Below are 22289 nucleotides of genomic sequence, written 5' to 3' on the forward strand. Positions count from 1 at the left end.
TTCATTTCATGTTAGATGCGTTTTCTCAAGAATCAAAGCTGAGGTGGAGTACATACATACATGGGGCAGGGATAGCTCAGTAGGTAGAGTGGTGGCCCCATGATCAGAAGGTCGGGGGTTCGATTCCCCTGAACAGCTACCCTGAGGTACCCCTGAGCAAGGTACCGTCCCTACACACTGCTCCCCGGGCGCCCAATGGCTGCCCACTGCTTCACTGAGTGAATGGGTTAAATGCAGAGAGGGATTTTCCCCACGGGGACCAATAAAGTACACACTTTCTTCTTCTAAAACCTCAAAACCCAAAAAATCTTGATAATACAAGATTTCTTTTAGATATTAACAAAGCTATTTTTTTGGAAATTCATTCTTGACCATGAATGTCAACACAATATTCAGAGAGTGTGTGTGTGTGTGTGTTGTTGTGGTGTTTGTGTTGTGTGGTGGTGGTGTGGTGTGTTTGTGGTTTTTTGTTTGTGTCTGTAGCCAGTCCTTTTAACCCTCTACAGCATAGCGTTGCCCTGAGGCAACAAACCACATTTTCATGCCTTACACTGGCCCTTCAAAAAAAAAAAACTTAAATAATGCTACCAGACATCTCTTTCCAATAAAATGATGAGTTGAAGGTGGTGTGACTTTCATTTGGGGGGGAGGAGCCCCTTTCTGCAAGCTGCACTACATGAGAGACATCTCCATTAGGAGGCAAGATAAAGATCACTATTTTACATGTTTATAGTGAAATAAATGTATATTAAAAAATACTTGTATGTGCATGAATATGTTAAGAAGCATATTAGAAGAAAATTTATTTATACAGTAAAACTGTTCATTTTCATTCGTTGCCTCAAGGCAACACTGCGCAGTTAGCCCAATTTTTTTCAGGCAATATAATGCATTTGCATATGTGTGTAGAGATGTGTTTGTGTGCATTTATATGATCATAGTCAATGTTTTTTACTTTACAATCTACTCATAATTACAGGACATGGATGTAAATACCTTTTATGGAAGGAAACCAAGGGAATGTGCACTTTCTGTCCTCAGAAAGTGAGGACAGTGAGCTTTCAGGGAGTGACAGTGAAGTAGAGGAGTGGATCCCTGAATGAGGTTTGAAGGACACTTAGGAGCTCAGGGGTCAGTTGGTAAAGTAACTGTGTCTGTGTGTGTTAGTGCCCACATAGCAAGCAGGTCTGGCCAGGATCTGGTATCAAGTCGGCACTGCTGGCTGACTTCTGGCATGATAAGACGTATGTCATCCAGATATGGGCCAGGCCTGGCATAGATGGCACTGTCTATGTGATGGCATGCCATATCTGGCTTGATTGTGGCTTGGTTTATGTGGCCCAGGCCTACAGAAAACAGGTCTGGCCCAGATCTGGCATCAAGCTGGCACTTCTGACTGACTGGTGTTTTGGCAGAGTGTATGTCAACCAGATGTGTGCCAGGTCTGGCAATGACGCCACCGTTTATGCGATGGCATGCCATATCTCAGGTGGTAGAGCAGGTTACAAACTGATCGGAAGGTTAGTGGTTCGATCCCTGGCTCCTCCAGTCTGCATGTCAAGAATGTGAATGTGTATGAATGTAGTTAGGAAGCACTCAGTTAAGCGAAAGTGGGTGAATGTGGCATGTTGTATAGAGCACTTTGAGTAATCTGGGAGAGTAGAAAAGCGCTATATAAAAATCAGTCCATTCACTGTCTGAACAGAGTTTCGGCATGTTACTTTTGCACTGTTTTGCATGTTCTGGCACATGTTGTTATTGCATGGCTTGATTAAGGTACACATTAGGCTGACATCTGGGGCCAGAGCTGAAACTGTTCTGGGCCAGCACAGGGCCAGCAGTGTGTCTACAACTGGCCCGTGGCTGCACATCACCTACAGATGGCCCACATACTGCAATGAATGACGGCCCTTTGGTGGCCCAGATCAGGTTTGCCAGAGGTAATCCACACATGGGCCAGCACAGGACCACCAGTGTGTCTGAAACTGGCCTTGTGCTGGCCCATGTGTGGGCCACCTCTGGCAAACCAGGTCTGGGCCACCAAAGGGCCGTCATTCTTTGCGGTATGTGGGCCATGTGTAAGCACATTGTGTGGGCCAGATCCGTGCCATACCAATTTTGCTGTGTGTGTGTGTGTGTGTGCGTGTGTGTGTGTGTGTGTGTGTGTGTGTGTGCTGTGTGTGTGTGTGTCTGTGTGTGTGTGTGTGTGTGGTCATGTATTACTTATTGTTGTGGGGACACAAATTTGTTTACACACTCACATTGTGAGGTCTCGCCTACTTTATGGGGACAAATTGCAAGGTAAATCATTCAATTTTAGGGTGAAGGCTTGAGTTAGGGTTAGGTTCAGGCAGGGACTTGTGATGGGTAAATCTCGTCTCCAGGAAATGAATGTAAGTTAATGTAATGTCCCCAAAAGTGATGGAAACACAACGTGTGTGCTGTGCGTGCATGGGGTTAGGGTCAAATGTTGGATGTATTTTGGTGTTTTATTGTTCTGTGAAATGTTTACATTGTTTATTTGTTGTTTATTTATTTGTTCATCCTTGTTGTACTAATACAACTTATTATAGAATAACTTGGCATTTTACTACCCTTGTCGCACAGTGTTGCCTTGAAGCAACAAACCAATATCTGTTTGGGGGGGGCAGGGTGTCAAATTTTATGATTGATATATTATTAGGGACCCTAAAGCTCCCCCAAAATAGGGAGAAATATTTTTTCCCCAAAAATTAAAAAGTCATGCAGTAGAGGGATATGGTAGTATTACTTCCATTAGCCAACATCCTAAGTCAAGAAGAGTGAGGAGTCAGGGCTCCACTTTAGTCCTGATGCAGATGGAGTTAAAATGCTAACACTCCTGATAAAAGATCATTAAATCTTTCATTTGGTTGCCATACATACTTTGAATGCAGTTTCCAGTCTACACAGTAATGAGAGTTTAGGTCACAGGAGCATCTGAATACAGATAGTTGCTTAAATACCATTACAACAATATTAGCTAAGTGGATTTATTATTGTTAATGACCAGCTATAAAGCCGTGCATAATTACCCAGTGCATAGTAAATCTAACAGCATCTGGTTTTGTAATGATGAGAATCTGGCTTCAGATTGTTTTTAATTTACATTTGCAGCACTGCATGGATTTAAGGGAGTCACACTCTGTGACTAGAGGTCATCTGCATTTACGCATTTCATGCCGATGGCTTTCTGTTGTACATTTCCCACCTAGTATGGGATGATGCAGCTACAGACAGGACCAGCAGATTATTCATGTGCTTTAAATTATATACACTTGAGAGAGCAAATACATCCTGCTGCAGTTCAGCCACAGCAGAACAGGAGAGACGTGCCCTGGATGCATAAGGTGTGTGAGACTGGGTGGCATTTGAAGCCTACAAAAGACTTCTTTTAATCAAAGTGTTTTTTTTTAAGTGCAGTAACTTCACAGTGACTCATTCAAGCAGATAGGGCAGCATACACATCAAATGTTTGTTGTTGTTGTTGTTGTTGTTGTTGTTGTTGTTGTTGTTGTTGTTGTTGTTGTTGTTAAACACATTATAGATAAGGCTCCTTTCAATTTAGGACCCTCTGATCAGACTGAGCGGAGTTTGTGCTCGTGCATCCTGTGTTAATATTTTACGGGATGGATATGTTGATCATATCTAAAAAGATTCTGTGTCAGAGGCCAATAGGCAGATATGTGGAAGTGGACCCAAAAGCAGACTGAAAAGACAACTGACTAGCAGTTAACAGTGCTTTATTGAACACAGGGAAACTGCTGCAGGTGAGTTGAGGAAAATGTAGCATGAGTCTCTGACGTGAAATGCAGGTGAAGTGAAATGAGCTCCGTGGAGGGAGGGAGTGTCCCAGCTGAGAAGCGGGATGAGAGAGGTGGTTGATCCAATCCTTTATTTCCAGTAATTCACAAGGACAGGCAGGTGAGGTGGACGCTGCCGTAGCGTGTAGACTGAGTGATGGCAGATAGCCAGCAATGATTGTGCAGCCACAGTAGTGGCAGAGGATGTGCAAAGCGAGCTGCAGGTGAGTTGAGTATTGTTCCAGGAACGGCAAAACTAAACATAGGCGTAGCTGACAGACAGGCAATGAGTGGAAGGCTGAGCTGGTCTTAAATTAGCCAGTCTGCTGATTGCCACTGATGGACCACAGGTGTAGAAATGAACCTCCACCCCAATGTGTGGATGCTGGAACCAGCATGGCAAAACAAAACAAAACAGCAGAAACTCACTTGGATCATGAAACTGAGGGAGTGGGGGTCAATGGCACAATCACAGGGCCTGTGGGGAGGAGGAGACACAGCTTTATCTTTACTTCCTGTAGGTTATGGTACTCCTTCAGAGCAGAGGATAGCACCGATGGTTGGTTGGCAGGTGGCAATGAGTCAAAGGAACCGGTAGGTAGGGCCGATTGTAAGCAATCTGCCAAACAGACTCCAAAAAGCTACTTTATTGCCGGCCCAATCAATGATAATTTTTCTTTTCCAACCATGAATAGCCGAGGATCAAAGAGGTGTCGGGTGAAGCGAATCTGAATAATGAAATGGATTCCCAATGATTTCCGGAGGAGAATAATAATGGATTGGATTTATATAGCGCTTTTCTAGGCACCCAAAGCGCTTTACAATACCACTATTCATTCACTCTCACATTCATACACTGGTGGAGGCAAGCTACAGTTGTAGCCACAGCTGCCCTGGGGCAGACTGACAGAAGCGAGGCTGCCATATCGCGCCATCGGCCCCTCTGGCCAACACCAGTAGGCAAGTAGGGTAAAGTGTCTTGCCCAAGGACACAACGACCAGGACAGAGAGCCCAGGGATCGAACCGACCTTCCGGTTACAGATGCGATTCCCAACCCCCTGAGCCATGGTCGCCCTTAAATAAACAAATGGGCTTGGTTTGGTGTGAATGTGAGCAAAAACTTGGCTGTTTAGTGCAGTGGCTGGTAGGGGGGGATGAGTGGGAGGTCCAACTGCTTGACTAACTCAAGATCGATGAGGTTTTGTTCAGCACCAGAATCTATAAGAGTATGGAGGGAACTGGAGACCTGGTTGAAGCGAAGGGTGACTGGTAGCGGGAGACAGAGTTTGGAAGTAATCGACGAGCCTTCCACCTGTATCCCTGAAATTACGGGGGTGGGTAATTTTTTGGCCGAAGAAGGAATGCAGCAAGAAAATGATCTGGATTCCCATAATAGAAACATTCACGGGCATAAAAGCACCTCTCTCTTTCCTCCTAAGTGAGCAAAGATCGCCCGATCTGCATAGGTTTGGGTGGAGGATAAGGAGGAGAGAGAGGTGGATGGTGGAGCTTATGGTGGATGTTTTTTCCAGAGATGGCAAAATGGACACAGGGAAGGATTGGAACATTGTTTTATGAGATTAATGGTCTTGTTCAGCCTCTCTCCCTCAGATGATTATCAATCGAGAGAGAGAAAGAGAGACTAAATCCTCAAACGAACCAGGCTTGTCCAGTGATGCCAGTTGATGATTCATTTGATCGTATAAGGCGTGCAAAGGGCTCCTGTGCAAAAATCGACAACAAATTTGGCCACACTACGCTTAGCTCGACACAGATTTATTAATTTCTTCCCTCAGAGGCTGAATGAGCAAAAGTTTTCTTTAGCTCTTGAAGGCTGGAGGCTGGTGAGCAGCAGGTGTGACCTCAGAACAGAGCTCCTGAACTGCAGAAAGAATCTCCCCCTCCTTGTCATGGGTTTACATCACAGAAACTGGAGGCCCACTCGGGCCAACCGATAATGGCAACTTGTTTGGATATTGTGGTCAGAATTAGATCTGCTGGGTTGATTCTTTTAGGCCATTCTGTACTGTCAGTGGACAGAAGGCCAATACGTCGGAGTGGACCCAAAAACAGACCCTAGAGACAACTGACGAGCAGTTGACAGTGCTTTATTGAACACAGGGAAACAAAACTGGAAACAAGGAAAATGTAATGTGAGTCTCTGACGTGTGGACCACTGGCTAAAAGTGAGTTAGGAGCAATGGCTTACTTTTCAGCTGAAGGGAGATTAACTCTGTGAAGGGAGGGAGTGTCCTGGCTGCGAAGCGGGATGAGAGAGGTGGTTGATCCAATCCTTATTTCCAGTGATTGACAATGACAGGCAGGTGACGTGGATGCGGCTGTAGCGTGTAGCCGGAGAGGTGGTTGATCCAATCCTTATTTCCAGTGATTGACAATGACAGGCAGGTGACGTGGATGCGGCTGTAGCGTGTAGCCGGAGAGGATGAGTGATGGCAGATAGCCAACGATGATTGTGCAGCCACAGTAGTGGCAGAGGACGTGCAAAGCGAGCTGCAGGTGAGTTGAGTATTGTTTCACGAACGGCAAAACTAAACATAGGAGTAGCTGACAGGCAGCCAACACACACCAAAACAGCAGACACTTACTCGGATTATGACACCCAGAGGTCTTTCAGTGTTAATTGAGTTGTCACATTTACTTCAAGCAGAACCAAAATACAGAGCAACTAGAAAGTCCCACCACAAGGTTTCAAGTACAGCTTGTTTTTCACCAACTCCAGCCTTAGGCGTTTAACATGTACATAGTCAATAAATCCGGAGTTAAAACAAAGAATCCCAAAGTGCAGACCCTCTCCTTAGGTGAAGGTCTGCATGTGGCATGTATAAGATTAGTGACTGTTTACCTGGCAAAGGTCATCAGGCCCGTTTCAGCATTCCAGTCCTGCAGTTTGTGGTCGAAGTTCATCTTTGTGTTTGGATATGTCTCTGCCGCTGTGAGGGAAAAATGTTACAAAAACTGTTTTTTTAGCACTGATGCAAGCATGACACAACAGCATCAGTTTAATATGACCACTCTATACTTCATTAAAACAATCAGGAAACGTTCAGCCACTGAGGGAATACGGCCTCATGGCAATTAGGACGAATCTCATGAACAACACAGCACAGCTGACAGTGGTTTTATGAAAACCTATGTTTAGGCTGTCACACTTTCCAAAATCTCTTTATCTCGGCGTTCGCTCCAGAAGCCTGGATGGACCCTGATAAGAGTACGGCTTTGTAATCAGCCTCTCTTTCAGCACGAGCAGGCAATCTAATTAAATGTAGGCCCATGCTGTCGCACATTATCTCCAAACGTACACTGAGGCTCTTCATTAAATATTAGGCAAAATCCTTTTTAGCTGAAACACTAACATATCCTCTGACGTCACGTGACGCACTCAGCCGGTTCGAAGGCGTGCATAAAGCTACTGCACAGCGGGCATCTGCGGTGGTCGAGGCTCAGCTCAATAACAATCAAACAAAATTAGGACAACTGCTGAAAGAGAGTATCCTTTAACATGAACGAATCCACTTGTTTATTTCTGCATCACTTTTCATCATCAAAGCTCATTAGCCAGCACAAAGCACTTAATGACAAGACATAAAGTTGGGACTCTTGTTAAATGCTGATTAATTCATGTGCTCTACTTTAAGTTTGATCTGAAATTTTTGTGTCTTTTGGGATTTGCAGGTCAGGTGTGGCAAAGATGTCATTGTAACATTTATTTCTTATTTCAGTGCCTCATTTTACATCGTGGGTTGCATGCAGCCCACTTTGATCTTAAGTGGGGTGGACCGGTGAAACACGCCTTTCTGTCATTGTAGAAAAGATTAAGTACACATTAAATCCCTGAGATGCATAAATACATGATGAAAAAATCTCTGTTTTCTGCAATATTCACTTGATCATTACGCACCAGTCTACTTTCAGCCACTGTTCGGCTTAAATTCAGAAAGAATGTCCCTTTTTTTCCTCCAGTAATTTATTTTCATTTAATTATTTATCAATTAATCACTTTGACGTTGTGTTAATAGCTACAAGGGAGCAATTGATCATGAGGAACGGCTGTAAAACTTATGAATGCTATTAAAAGTCCAAAGTTTGTCCCATCCAAGTCATCCAGTCGACTGGATTGGAGTCTTTTGTGGTGTCGATTCTGGCCCTCGGGCCTTATGTTTGACACCCCTGTATTATTTGAACCCCAACAAGTTAAACTGCCCATATAGGCTGTATGTCGGAAAGAAGGAAAACCTATGCCAAAAAAAAAATCCCATTTTGACTCATTTCCTGTTACAACTGACACAGTCATTAACTCCTCACTTTGTCCAGGCTCATCTGAGATGTCATCCTCATCCAGTTCATACTGTGAGGATGAGTGTGGAGCTACAGGCTACAGCAGTGAGGCAGACTCAATCCCCTCTAAAGGCATTGTTGACTACACCACAGCATGGCCACCTGTTGAGAGTGTGTGGCATGATCACAGCTACTCATCTGCCAATTTCTTTAACCAGCCGTCAGTAACGCTGCCTCGCAAAAACATCAAGGAGGAGCCTCTCAGCGATGACGATGGATTCCGGCTGGAAGAAGGGGAGCTGAGTCGTGATGAGCTGCGCGCCCGTGCTATGTGCCTGCCATTCTCTGTTCTGCAGATAGTTAACATGCCTGTTGAAGAGTTCCTGGAAGTTCTTGATGGTCATGGCTTTTCCCCTGAGCAGGTGACCCTCCTGAGGGACATCCGCAGGCGTGGTAAGAATAAGCTGGCAGCCCAAAACTGCCGCAAGCGCAAATTAGATGCCATCACTGGGCTCCAGGAGGTGAAAAATTCCATTTTGGTGTGACAGTTGCTTGGTAATGTCATCTCACTTCCAGAGACACTATTTATGTTCTTACCTGTTAGCAGCTCTTTGTTCAAATTGGCTCGGTCTACCGACAGGATGTACTGAAAGGAGAACAATCTGTAATGTAGTGCAATTGTACAGGTACAGCTTATCAACTCTGCTCATTTTCATATGGAAACAGGAAGTCTCTAGGGTTTAGAATGCCTGCCTCTGCTTTCACTATCTTCACTGTATAATTTTGTTTTTTTCCCCAACCACGAGGTGAAGAATCCTCGCCATACTGTCAGCACCCTAATCGAACAACAGCTTCCAAACACCCTAAAAGTCTGCAGTCTGTAAAGGCAAACAAACTCTATACTGTCGTGTGACAAAAACTCAAGTCTCAAGTCTCAAGTCTCACTGCACAGCCTGTCACTTGTAGTTGCTATTTATGACATGTTTGCACTGAAGCACCGCAGCAATTTCCTAATGTTGTAAACCTGCTCAACATTTGGCAATAAAACCCTTTCTGATTCTGATTCTGATTTCTGATTCTGACCGCTGCAACACACTGCACCAGGGCAAACCTCTGCTGTTGGCTGAGGGTTACGTTTTAACACAGGCGAGATTTAGCAAGCAAAGTAAATTATTCATCTGCAGGCTGTATCTGTACACATGAGGCAATTCTTACAGTATGTTTAGCAAAAAACAGACTATTATGTAACATTATTTTTCAGCAAACTAATGATAGAAAATGGATGTGCAGTCAGTTAAACAGCCCTCAAAAAGAAACAGTGATGAGCAGCATAACATATAAGTAACATATTTTCTGCTCATTAATCAGTCTTCACAGTGTAATCTGGTTCATTTAGACTTTTTGGTTTTGTGTAAGTGTGAGACATCACAGAATTAGAAAATTCTGTACTTATCTGACAGCAGTCATGCACTTGGTAAGGCTTACCTGGCCTTTCCTGCCATAAGGGATTGGGGACTGTTTCCCATTCAGCGAATGGATCATTCTTGCATGCATCGGGATTCCTTGGGCAACAATCTAAGAAAGAAAAAAATTGCAGAACATCTTAAATGTTAAAACTGGACCATTGGGGATAAATAACGGCAGAAATTTCTGCACAAAAGTTAAACAAGGGCAATCTATGGACAGCCAGCTTGTGACTCAGTGTCTGCCCTTTATAGTATATGTGAAAATGTGGCGGAGCGGGCCTTATTCTGTCAACCTGAAAAGTCATGCATGTGTAAAAATAAGGGACTGATGCAGAGTTCGCTCATGACGTGATCAGCACAGCAAATTTGGAGCACCAAAAAAAGGGTCAGTGACCTTAGATGCTATTATAAAGCATCCTGAGTGGACTCAAGCAAAAAAAAGAAAGAAAAATAGGAGAGTGGGAGATTTCCCGGGGAATGGCTTCATGCTATTTTGTTGCTAGAAATCAAAAGGAGGTTTGCCTCCATGCACTTTGGTCTTTCATTTGGGCCAATAAACAAGTGGGAGTTGCGGCAGGGTGTCACCAAGCCCCCCTCCTGTAAACTTTGCCTTACCTCTGCTTTACTACTTAAACAGTGAATTAATCGGCATACCTTCTCCTCCAGTCCAATATGTTTCAGTGCTTGCCGGCCTCGATGAGACAAGGCCAGGTTGATGCTTCTCCCCTTCACAATCTTAGCACGTCGGATATCTGACCAGAGACCACATGCACAGGTTTTACACGTTCGTGTAATGTTCTTTAGTGTGTGGGTATATTTGTCAGAGAGTAGTGTGTGATGATAGCAATTACAGAGAAAACCAAAGTTTAAAGGAAAAAAATGCTTTGACTGCTACCTTCCCGACTTTCAAAGAGTTCCACATCAAAGCCTCTTTTTGCAAAGAAGCAGGCATTCAGTGCCCCAACCTAAAGGATAGATTGTAGAAACTTTGTGCAATCCCATTCTGCATGGTCTTGTATACATAATTATCTTATGGTCAAACAAGTAACAATATTAATATGTAAGCTGCATATACCCACTGCTAAACAATCTTTCCCCTTAAATGAAGCCTTTAAAATGCAAATACACTTTCTAAAGTGTGAAAGTCAAAGGCCACACGGCGTGAAAAAAAAGCACATTAATAATACTTCACTTTGAGTTTCTTGTCTTACCAAACCACCTCCCACCACTGCTACAACTTTCTTCCTGCTCTGTCTGCTTGTTGATCTCTCCATTGTGCTCAGGGTGCTCCAGCTCTCTGACCCACACGGTGTCCAGTCCAAAGGGACTGACGGGATAGCTGAGTTAAGATTTAAAAGAGGAGGAGCGTTTTACTTTCATAATCAGTTCCCCTTTTGAAAGCAAATACGTGCAACGGATAACAGGATTGTCCAAACAGTGTTGGGCATCTCTGCTGACACAAAGCATCTGATGTCCCTCGGTTAAACTTATGCATGAGTTGCATAAGTTTAACTTTATGACAATTTCTACCTTATTGCGCAATATTAATCCTGAAAGTGAAAACATTCACCTTCCTCACGTCCAAAAGCCCCTTAGACTAGACTTTGCAGATTTTCCTGAGTTCAGAGAGTTCATTCGTAATAGGAGTGACCACAAATTCACAACAGACATATGTTTTTGGGGAGGACGTTACCTGAATCTTTAACGGAAAAGGTGCCTAGTGTCACGGATTAGAGCTCCCGATCAGAACAGATGATGTCAATTATAGATACATGAGGAAAGAAATCTGCTGCCATCTAGTGGCTACAGGTTCCTATATCGCTTTGGCGAAATGACCACACCAACCAGCAGGGGGCCCCCGAGCGCGCACGGAAATGTCAAAATCGGACACACACACACACACACACACACACATACATATACACTGATCATATATACATATACATATATATATACATATAATATATATTATATATATATATATATATATAATATATTAATAATATATATATATATATATAGCTGAACAGAAAAAAAGAAAAAAACGGAGTAGAAAGTAGCAGCAGGATAAAGGTGTGTTCATTGCATCTCAGTTATTCATCGTTAATAGTCACTAACAATGACGTGGTTAAACAGAAGCGTCATATCAGTCGTGGCCAACTTATGGGATAAGTAAGGTGTGGTATGGAAACAACAAGCATTTTGGATTGGTAACCTACTGCTAGCTGTATAGCCGGTTAGTTTCTTTTTAATACATTTAATGCTGCCTGTCTTTTGTGTGTGTGTGTGTGTGTGTGTGTGTGTGTGTGTGTGTGTGTGTGTGTGTATCCCTCTACTGCATAGCGTTGCCCTGAGGCAACAAACCACATTTTCATGCCTCACACTGGCCCTTCAAAAAAAAAAAAAAAACTTAAATAATGCTACCAGGCACATCTCCTTCCAATAAAATGATGAGTTGAAGGTGGTGTGACTTTCATTTGGGGGGGAGGGAGGACCCCTTTCCACAAGCTGCACTACATGAGAGACATCTCCATTAGGAGGCAAGATAAAGATCACTATTTTACATGTTTATAGTGAAATAATATTGTATATTAAAAAATACTTGTATGTGCATGAATACGTTAAGAAGCATATTAGAAGCAAATTTATTTATGCAGTAAATTTTCATTTTCATTCATTGCCTCAAGGCAACACTGCGCAGTTAGCCCCGTTTTTTTCAGGCAATATAATGCATTAGCATGTGTGTAGAGATGTGTTTGTGTGTATTTATATGATCATAGTCAATGTTTTTTACTTTACAATCTGCTCATAATTACAGGACATGGATGTAAATACCTTTTATGGAAGGAAACCAAGGGAATGTGTACTTTCTGTCCTCAGAAAGTGAGCTTTCAGGAAGTGACAGTGAAGTAGAGGAGTGGATCCTTGAATGAGGTTTGAAGGACACTTGGGAGCTCAGGGGTCAGTTGGTAAAGTAACTGTGTCTGTGTGTGTTAGTGCCCACATAGCAAGCAGGTCTGGCCAGGATCTGGTATCAAGTCGGCACTGCTGGCTGACTTCTGGCATGATAAGACGTATGTCATCCAGATATGGGCCAGGCCTGGCATAGATGGCACTGTCTATGTGATGGCTTGCCATAATTGGCTTGATTGTGGCTTGGTTTATGTGGCCCAGGCCTACAGAAAACAGGTCTGGCCCAGATCTGGCATCAAGCTGGCACTTCTGACTGACTGGTGTTTTGGCAGAGTGTATGTCAACCAGATGTGTGCTTGGTCTGGCAATGATGCCACCGTTTATGCGATGGCATGCCATATCTCAGGTGGTAGAGCAGGTTACAAACTGATCGGAAGGTTAGTGGTTTGATCCCTGGCTCCTCCAGTCTGCATGTCAAGAATGTGAATGTGTATGAATGTAGTTAGGAAGCACTCAGTTAAGCTAAAGTGGATGAATGTGGCATGTTGTATAGAGCACTTTGAGTATTTTGGGAGAGTAGAAAAGCGCTATATAAAAATCAATCCATTCACTGTCTGAACAGAGTTTCCTCATGTTACTTTTGCACTGTTTTGCATGTTCTGGCACATGTTGTTATTGCATAGCTTGATTAAGGTACACATTAGGCTGACATTTGGGGCCAGAGCTGAAACTGTTCTGGGCCAGCACAGGGCCAGCAGTTTGTCTACAACTGGCCCGTGGCTGCACATCCCCTACAGATGGCCCACATACCGCAATGAATGACGGCCCTTTGGTGTCCCAGATCAGGTTTGCCAGAGTTAATCCAAACATAGGCCAGCACAGGGCCACCAGTGTGTCTGAAACTGGCCTTGTGCTGGCCCATGTGTGGGCCACCTCTGGCAAACCAGGTCTGGGCCACCAAAGGGCCGTCATTCTTTGCGGTATGTGGGCCATGTGTAAGCACATTGTGTGGGCCAGATCCGTGCCATACCAATTTTGCTGTGTGTGTGTGTGTGTGTGCGTGTGTGTGTGTGTGTGTGTGTGTGTGTGTGCTGTGTGTGTGTGTGTCTGTGTGTGTGTGTGTGTGTGGTCATGTATTACTTATTGTTGTGGGGACACAAATTTGTTTACACACTCACATTGTGAGGTCTCGCCTACTTTATGGGGACAAATTGCAAGGTAAATCATTCAATTTTAGGGTGAAGGCTTGAGTTAGGGTTAGGTTCAGGCAGGGACTTGTGATGGGTAAATCTCGTCTCCAGGAAATGAATGTAAGTTAATGTAATGTCCCCAAAAGTGATGGAAACACAACGTGTGTGCTGTGCGTGCATGGGGTTAGGGTCAAATGTTGGATGTATTTTGGTGTTTTATTGTTCTGTGAAATGTTTACATTGTTTATTTGTTGTTTATTTATTTGTTCATCCTTGTTGTACTAATACAACTTATTATAGAATAACTTGGCATTTTACTACCCTTGTCGCACAGTGTTGCCTTGAAGCAACAAACCAATATCTGTTTGGGGGGGGCAGGGTGTCAAATTTTATGATTGATATATTATTAGGGACCCTAAAGCTCCCCCAAAATAGGGAGAAATATTTTTTCCCCAAAAATTAAAAAGTCATGCAGTAGAGGGATATGGTAGTATTACTTCCATTAGCCAACATCCTAAGTCAAGAAGAGTGAGGAGTCAGGGCTCCACTTTAGTCCTGATGCAGATGGAGTTAAAATGCTAACACTCCTGATAAAAGATCATTAAATCTTTCATTTGGTTGCCATACATACTTTGAATGCAGTTTCCAGTCTACACAGTAATGAGAGTTTAGGTCACAGGAGCATCTGAATACAGATAGTTGCTTAAATACCATTACAACAATATTAGCTAAGTGGATTTATTATTGTTAATGACCAGCTATAAAGCCGTGCATAATTACCCAGTGCATAGTAAATCTAACAGCATCTGGTTTTGTAATGATGAGAATCTGGCTTCAGATTGTTTTTAATTTACATTTGCAGCACTGCATGGATTTAAGGGAGTCACACTCTGTGACTAGAGGTCATCTGCATTTACGCATTTCATGCCGATGGCTTTCTGTTGTACATTTCCCACCTAGTATGGGATGATGCAGCTACAGACAGGACCAGCAGATTATTCATGTGCTTTAAATTATATACACTTGAGAGAGCAAATACATCCTGCTGCAGTTCAGCCACAGCAGAACAGGAGAGACGTGCCCTGGATGCATAAGGTGTGTGAGACTGGGTGGCATTTGAAGCCTACAAAAGACTTCTTTTAATCAAAGTGTTTTTTTTTAAGTGCAGTAACTTCACAGTGACTCATTCAAGCAGATAGGGCAGCATACACATCAAATGTTTGTTGTTGTTGTTGTTGTTGTTGTTGTTGTTGTTGTTGTTGTTGTTGTTGTTGTTGTTAAACACATTATAGATAAGGCTCCTTTCAATTTAGGACCCTCTGATCAGACTGAGCGGAGTTTGTGCTCGTGCATCCTGTGTTAATATTTTACGGGATGGATATGTTGATCATATCTAAAAAGATTCTGTGTCAGAGGCCAATAGGCAGATATGTGGAAGTGGACCCAAAAGCAGACTGAAAAGACAACTGACTAGCAGTTAACAGTGCTTTATTGAACACAGGGAAACTGCTGCAGGTGAGTTGAGGAAAATGTAGCATGAGTCTCTGACGTGAAATGCAGGTGAAGTGAAATGAGCTCCGTGGAGGGAGGGAGTGTCCCAGCTGAGAAGCGGGATGAGAGAGGTGGTTGATCCAATCCTTTATTTCCAGTAATTCACAAGGACAGGCAGGTGAGGTGGACGCTGCCGTAGCGTGTAGACTGAGTGATGGCAGATAGCCAGCAATGATTGTGCAGCCACAGTAGTGGCAGAGGATGTGCAAAGCGAGCTGCAGGTGAGTTGAGTATTGTTCCAGGAACGGCAAAACTAAACATAGGCGTAGCTGACAGACAGGCAATGAGTGGAAGGCTGAGCTGGTCTTAAATTAGCCAGTCTGCTGATTGCCACTGATGGACCACAGGTGTAGAAATGAACCTCCACCCCAATGTGTGGATGCTGGAACCAGCATGGCAAAACAAAACAAAACAGCAGAAACTCACTTGGATCATGAAACTGAGGGAGTGGGGGTCAATGGCACAATCACAGGGCCTGTGGGGAGGAGGAGACACAGCTTTATCTTTACTTCCTGTAGGTTATGGTACTCCTTCAGAGCAGAGGATAGCACCGATGGTTGGTTGGCAGGTGGCAATGAGTCAAAGGAACCGGTAGGTAGGGCCGATTGTAAGCAATCTGCCAAACAGACTCCAAAAAGCTACTTTATTGCCGGCCCAATCAATGATAATTTTTCTTTTCCAACCATGAATAGCCGAGGATCAAAGAGGTGTCGGGTGAAGCGAATCTGAATAATGAAATGGATTCCCAATGATTTCCGGAGGAGAATAATAATGGATTGGATTTATATAGCGCTTTTCTAGGCACCCAAAGCGCTTTACAATACCACTATTCATTCACTCTCACATTCATACACTGGTGGAGGCAAGCTACAGTTGTAGCCACAGCTGCTGTGGGGCAGACTGACAGAAGCGAGGCTGCCATATTGCGCCATCGGCCCCTCTGGCCAACATCAGTAGGCAAGTAGGGTAAAGTGTCTTGCCCAAGGACACAACGACCAGGACAGAGAGCCCAGGGATCGAACCAGCGACCTTCCGGTTACAGATGCGATTCCCAACCCCCTGAGCCATGGTCGCCCTTAAATAAACAAATGGGCTTGGTTTGGTGTGAATGTGAGCAAAAACTTGGCTGTTTAGTGCAGTGGCTGGTAGGGGGGGATGAGTGGGAGGTCCAACTGCTTGACTAACTCAAGATCGATGAGGTTTTGTTCAGCACCAGAATCTATAAGAGTATGGAGGGAACTGGAGACCTGGTTGAAGCGAAGGGTGACTGGTAGCGGGAGACAGAGTTTGGAAGTAATCGACGAGCCTTCCACCTGTATCCCTGAAATTACGGGGGTGGGTAATTTTTTGGCCGAAGAAGGAATGCAGCAAGAAAATGATCTGGATTCCCATAATAGAAACATTCACGGGCATAAAAGCACCTCTCTCTTTCCTCCTAAGTGAGCAAAGATCGCCCGATCTGCATAGGTTTGGGTGGAGGATAAGGAGGAGAGAGAGGTGGATGGTGGAGCTTATGGTGGATGTTTTTTCCAGAGATGGCAAAATGGACACAGGGAAGGATTGGAACATTGTTTTATGAGATTAATGGTCTTGTTCAGCCTCTCTCCCTCAGATGATTATCAATCGAGAGAGAGAAAGAGAGACTAAATCCTCAAACGAACCAGGCTTGTCCAGTGATGCCAGTTGATGATTCATTTGATCGTATAAGGCGTGCAAAGGGCTCCTGTGCAAAAATCGACAACAAATTTGGCCACACTACGCTTAGCTCGACACAGATTTATTAATTTCTTCCCTCAGAGGCTGAATGAGCAAAAGTTTTCTTTAGCTCTTGAAGGCTGGAGGCTGGTGAGCAGCAGGTGTGACCTCAGAACAGAGCTCCTGAACTGCAGAAAGAATCTCCCCCTCCTTGTCATGGGTTTACATCACAGAAACTGGAGGCCCACTCGGGCCAACCGATAATGGCAACTTGTTTGGATATTGTGGTCAGAATTAGATCTGCTGGGTTGATTCTTTTAGGCCATTCTGTACTGTCAGTGGACAGAAGGCCAATACGTCGGAGTGGACCCAAAAACAGACCCTAGAGACAACTGACGAGCAGTTGACAGTGCTTTATTGAACACAGGGAAACAAAACTGGAAACAAGGAAAATGTAATGTGAGTCTCTGACGTGTGGACCACTGGCTAAAAGTGAGTTAGGAGCAATGGCTTACTTTTCAGCTGAAGGGAGATTAACTCTGTGAAGGGAGGGAGTGTCCTGGCTGCGAAGCGGGATGAGAGAGGTGGTTGATCCAATCCTTATTTCCAGTGATTGACAATGACAGGCAGGTGACGTGGATGCGGCTGTAGCGTGTAGCCGGAGAGGATGAGTGATGGCAGATAGCCAACGATGATTGTGCAGCCACAGTAGTGGCAGAGGACGTGCAAAGCGAGCTGCAGGTGAGTTGAGTATTGTTTCACGAACGGCAAAACTAAACATAGGAGTAGCTGACAGGCAGCCAACACACACCAAAACAGCAGACACTTACTCGGATTATGACACCCAGAGGTCTTTCAGTGTTAATTGAGTTGTCACATTTACTTCAAGCAGAACCAAAATACAGAGCAACTAGAAAGTCCCACCACAAGGTTTCAAGTACAGCTTGTTTTTCACCAACTCCAGCCTTAGGCGTTTAACATGTACATAGTCAATAAATCCGGAGTTAAAACAAAGAATCCCAAAGTGCAGACCCTCTCCTTAGGTGAAGGTCTGCATGTGGCATGTATAAGATTAGTGACTGTTTACCTGGCAAAGGTCATCAGGCCCGTTTCAGCATTCCAGTCCTGCAGTTTGTGGTCGAAGTTCATCTTTGTGTTTGGATATGTCTCTGCCGCTGTGAGGGAAAAATGTTACAAAAACTGTTTTTTTAGCACTGATGCAAGCATGACACAACAGCATCAGTTTAATATGACCACTCTATACTTCATTAAAACAATCAGGAAACGTTCAGCCACTGAGGGAATACGGCCTCATGGCAATTAGGACGAATCTCATGAACAACACAGCACAGCTGACAGTGGTTTTATGAAAACCTATGTTTAGGCTGTCACACTTTCCAAAATCTCTTTATCTCGGCGTTCGCTCCAGAAGCCTGGATGGACCCTGATAAGAGTACGGCTTTGTAATCAGCCTCTCTTTCAGCACGAGCAGGCAATCTAATTAAATGTAGGCCCATGCTGTCGCACATTATCTCTAAACGTACACTGAGGCTCTTCATTAAATATTAGGCAAAATCCTTTTTAGCTGAAACACTAACATATCCTCTGACGTCACGTGACGCACTCAGCCGGTTCGAAGGCGTGCATAAAGCTACTGCACAGCGGGCATCTGCGGTGGTCGAGGCTCAGCTCAATAACAATCAAACAAAATTAGGACAACTGCTGAAAGAGAGTATCCTTTAACATGAACGAATCCACTTGTTTATTTCTGCATCACTTTTCATCATCAAAGCTCATTAGCCAGCACAAAGCACTTAATGACAAGACATAAAGTTGGGACTCTTGTTAAATGCTGATTAATTCATGTGCTCTACTTTAAGTTTGATCTGAAATTTTTGTGTCTTTTGGGATTTGCAGGTCAGGTGTGGCAAAGATGTCATTGTAACATTTATTTCTTATTTCAGTGCCTCATTTTACATCGTGGGTTGCATGCAGCCCACTTTGATCTTAAGTGGGGTGGACCGGTGAAACACGCCTTTCTGTCATTGTAGAAAAGATTAAGTACACATTAAATCCCTGAGATGCATAAATACATGATGAAAAAGTGCTGCTGTAATAACTGAAAAATGTGTCAGTATGACTGGGCTTAAATTCAGAAAGAATGTCCCTTTTTTTCCTCCAGTAATTTATTTTCATTTAATTATTTATCAATTAATCACTTTGACGTTGTGTTAATAGCTACAAGGGAGCAATTGATCATGAGGAACGGCTGTAAAACTTATGAATGCTATTAAAAGTCCAAAGTTTGTCCCATCCAAGTCATCCAGTCGACTGGATTGGAGTCTTTTGTGGTGTCGATTCTGGCCCTCGGGCCTTATGTTTGACACCCGTGTATTATTTGAACCCCAACAAGTTAAACTGCCCATATAGGCTGTATGTCGGAAAGAAGGAAAACCTATGCCAAAAAAAAAATCCCATTTTGACTCATTTCCTTGTAACAAAGACTCAGCATTTGGCTGATAAAAATTCCATTTTGGTGTGACAGTTGCTTGGTAATGTCATCTCACTTCCAGAGACACTATTTATGTTCTTACCTGTTAGCAGCTCTTTGTTCAAATTGGCTCGGTCTACCGACAGGATGTACTGAAAGGAGAACAATCTGTAATGTAGTGCAATTGTACAGGTACAGCTTATCAACTCTGCTCATTTTCATATGGAAACAGGAAGTCTCTAGGGTTTAGAATGCCTGCCTCTGCTTTCACTATCTTCACTGTATAATTTTGTTTTTTTCCCCAACCACGAGGTGAAGAATCCTCGCCATACTGTCAGCACCCTAATCGAACAACAGCTTCCAAACACCCTAAAAGTCTGCAGTCTGTAAAGGCAAACAAACTCTATACTGTCGTGTGACAAAAACTCAAGTCTCAAGTCTCAAGTCTCACTGCACAGCCTGTCACTTGTAGTTGTCATCCTTTGGTGAATTCTTGTGTTACCGCAGCAATTTCCTAATGTTGTAAACCTGCTCAACATTTGGCAATAAAACCCTTTCTGATTCTGATTCTGATTCTGATTACTTCACCAAACAACTACCAGTGTGTGTGTGTGTGGGGGGGGGGTGTACGCGTTTTAACACAGGCGAGATTTAGCAAGCAAAGTAAATTATTCATCTGCAGGCTGTATCTGTACACATGAGGCAATTCTTACAGTATGTTTAGCAAAAAACAGACTATTATGTAACATTATTTTTCAGCAAACTAATGATAGAAAATGGATGTGCAGTCAGTTAAACAGCCCTCAAAAAGAAACAGTGATGAGCAGCATAACATATAAGTAACATATTTTCTGCTCATTAATCAGTCTTCACAGTGTAATCTGGTTCATTTAGACTTTTTGGTTTTGTGTAAGTGTGAGACATCACAGAATTAGAAAATTCTGTACTTATCTGACAGCAGTCATGCACTTGGTAAGGCTTACCTGGCCTTTCCTGCCATAAGGGATTGGGGACTGTTTCCCATTCAGCGAATGGATCATTCTTGCATGCATCGGGATTCCTTGGGCAACAATCTAAGAAAGAAAAAAATTGCAGAACATCTTAAATGTTAAAACTGGACCATTGGGGATAAATAACGGCAGAAATTTCTGCACAAAAGTTAAACAAGGGCAATCTATGGACAGCCAGCTTGTGACTCAGTGTCTGCCCTTTATAGTATATGTGAAAATGTGGCGGAGCGGGCCTTATTCTGTCAACCTGAAAAGTCATGCATGTGTAAAAATAAGGGACTGATGCAGAGTTCGCTCATGACGTGATCAGCACAGCAAATTTGGAGCACCAAAAAAAGGGTCAGTGACCTTAGATGCTATTATAAAGCATCCTGAGTGGACTCAAGCAAAAAAAAAGAAAGAAAAATAGGAGAGTGGGAGATTTCCCGGGGAATGGCTTCATGCTATTTTGTTGCTAGAAATCAAAAGGAGGTTTGCCTCCATGCACTTTGGTCTTTCATTTGGGCCAATAAACAAGTGGGAGTTGCGGCAGGGTGTCACCAAGCCCCCCTCCTGTAAACTTTGCCTTACCTCTGCTTTACTACTTAAACAGTGAATTAATCGGCATACCTTCTCCTCCAGTCCAATATGTTTCAGTGCTTGCCGGCCTCGATGAGACAAGGCCAGGTTGATGCTTCTCCCCTTCACAATCTTAGCACGTCGGATATCTGACCAGAGACCACATGCACAGGTTTTACACGTTCGTGTAATGTTCTTTAGTGTGTGGGTATATTTGTCAGAGAGTAGTGTGTGATGATAGCAATTACAGAGAAAACCAAAGTTTAAAGGAAAAAAATGCTTTGACTGCTACCTTCCCGACTTTCAAAGAGTTCCACATCAAAGCCTCTTTTTGCAAAGAAGCAGGCATTCAGTGCCCCAACCTAAAGGATAGATTGTAGAAACTTTGTGCAATCCCATTCTGCATGGTCTTGTATACATAATTATCTTATGGTCAAACAAGTAACAATATTAATATGTAAGCTGCATATACCCACTGCTAAACAATCTTTCCCCTTAAATGAAGCCTTTAAAATGCAAATACACTTTCTAAAGTGTGAAAGTCAAAGGCCACACGGCGTGAAAAAAAAGCACATTAATAATACTTCACTTTGAGTTTCTTGTCTTACCAAACCACCTCCCACCACTGCTACAACTTTCTTCCTGCTCTGTCTGCTTGTTGATCTCTCCATTGTGCTCAGGGTGCTCCAGCTCTCTGACCCACACGGTGTCCAGTCCAAAGGGACTGACGGGATAGCTGAGTTAAGATTTAAAAGAGGAGGAGCGTTTTACTTTCATAATCAGTTCCCCTTTTGAAAGCAAATACGTGCAACGGATAACAGGATTGTCCAAACAGTGTTGGGCATCTCTGCTGACACAAAGCATCTGATGTCCCTCGGTTAAACTTATGCATGAGTTGCATAAGTTTAACTTTATGACAATTTCTACCTTATTGCGCAATATTAATCCTGAAAGTGAAAACATTCACCTTCCTCACGTCCAAAAGCCCCTTAGACTAGACTTTGCAGATTTTCCTGAGTTCAGAGAGTTCATTCGTAATAGGATTGACCACAAATTCACAACAGACATATGTTTTTGGGGAGGACGTTACCTGAATCTTTAACGGAAAAGGTGCCTAGTGTCACGGATTAGAGCTCCCGATCAGAACAGATGATGTCAATTATAGATACATGAGGAAAGAAATCTGCTGCCATCTAGTGGCTACAGGTTCCTATATCGCTTTGGCGAAATGACCACACCAACCAGCAGGGGGCCCCCGAGCGCGCACGGAAATGTCAAAATCGGACACACACACACA

The 22289-nt window shown here is 43.4% G+C and overlaps 2 protein-coding genes across 4 annotated transcripts in view; both read right to left on the reverse strand.

Moving 5' to 3' along the window:
- The window catches only part of LOC102291364 (kynurenine 3-monooxygenase), a 20935-nt gene extending 9581 nt beyond the window's left edge, over positions 1-11354 (reverse strand). The window contains exons 1-7 of one of the 3 annotated variants that reach the window (XR_006054957.1): positions 11278-11354; positions 10796-10923; positions 10480-10549; positions 10239-10336; positions 9604-9693; positions 8716-8764; positions 6686-6773 (exon numbers count right to left, since the gene is read on the reverse strand). Coding sequence is in view for 1 of the 3 variants with exons in the window: in XM_042225379.1 (XP_042081313.1) it covers positions 6686-6773; positions 8716-8764; positions 9604-9693; positions 10239-10336; positions 10480-10549; positions 10796-10858 (458 nt within the window). In the remaining 2 variants the exon portion in view is untranslated. Of the gene's footprint in view, positions 1-6685; positions 6774-8715; positions 8765-9603; positions 9694-10238; positions 10337-10479; positions 10550-10795; positions 11090-11277 lie in introns of those variants that run through there. The other 2 variants (XR_006054956.1, XM_042225379.1) reach the window with 2 other exon arrangements.
- Positions 11355-16310: 4956 nt separating this feature from the next.
- Positions 16311-22159, reverse strand: LOC121811805 (kynurenine 3-monooxygenase-like). The gene is made up of 7 exons (XM_042225380.1): positions 22083-22159; positions 21601-21728; positions 21285-21354; positions 21044-21141; positions 20408-20497; positions 19528-19576; positions 16311-18108 (listed from the first exon to the last, which is right to left on the reverse strand). The coding sequence occupies exons 2-7, from the start codon at positions 21661-21663 to the stop codon at positions 18017-18019; spliced, it is 462 nt and encodes a 153-aa protein (XP_042081314.1). The 5' UTR covers positions 21664-21728; positions 22083-22159; the 3' UTR covers positions 16311-18016.
- Between the last annotated feature and the right edge of the window lie 130 nt (positions 22160-22289).

This window comes from Haplochromis burtoni, unplaced genomic scaffold (genome assembly GCF_018398535.1).
Source record: "Haplochromis burtoni strain Fernald_Lab_line unplaced genomic scaffold, NCSU_Asbu1 Contig_170, whole genome shotgun sequence".
Lineage (NCBI taxonomy): Eukaryota > Metazoa > Chordata > Actinopteri > Cichliformes > Cichlidae > Haplochromis > Haplochromis burtoni.

What these genes read in the sequence shown, in the direction of transcription:
- LOC121811805 (XM_042225380.1), bottom strand. Translation starts at nt 21,663, where the DNA reads ATGGAGAGATCAACAAGCAGACAGAGCAGGAAGAAAGTTGTAGCAGTG. An exon ending in ACTCTTTGAAAGTCGGGAAG is followed by an intron (nt 21,142 to 21,284) that starts GTAGCAGTCAAA and finishes GTCTCTGGTCAG; the next exon opens with ATATCCGACGTGCTAAGATT. An exon ending in CTTATGGCAGGAAAGGCCAG is followed by an intron (nt 19,577 to 20,407) that starts GTAAGCCTTACC and finishes TTCTCCTTTCAG; the next exon opens with TACATCCTGTCGGTAGACCG.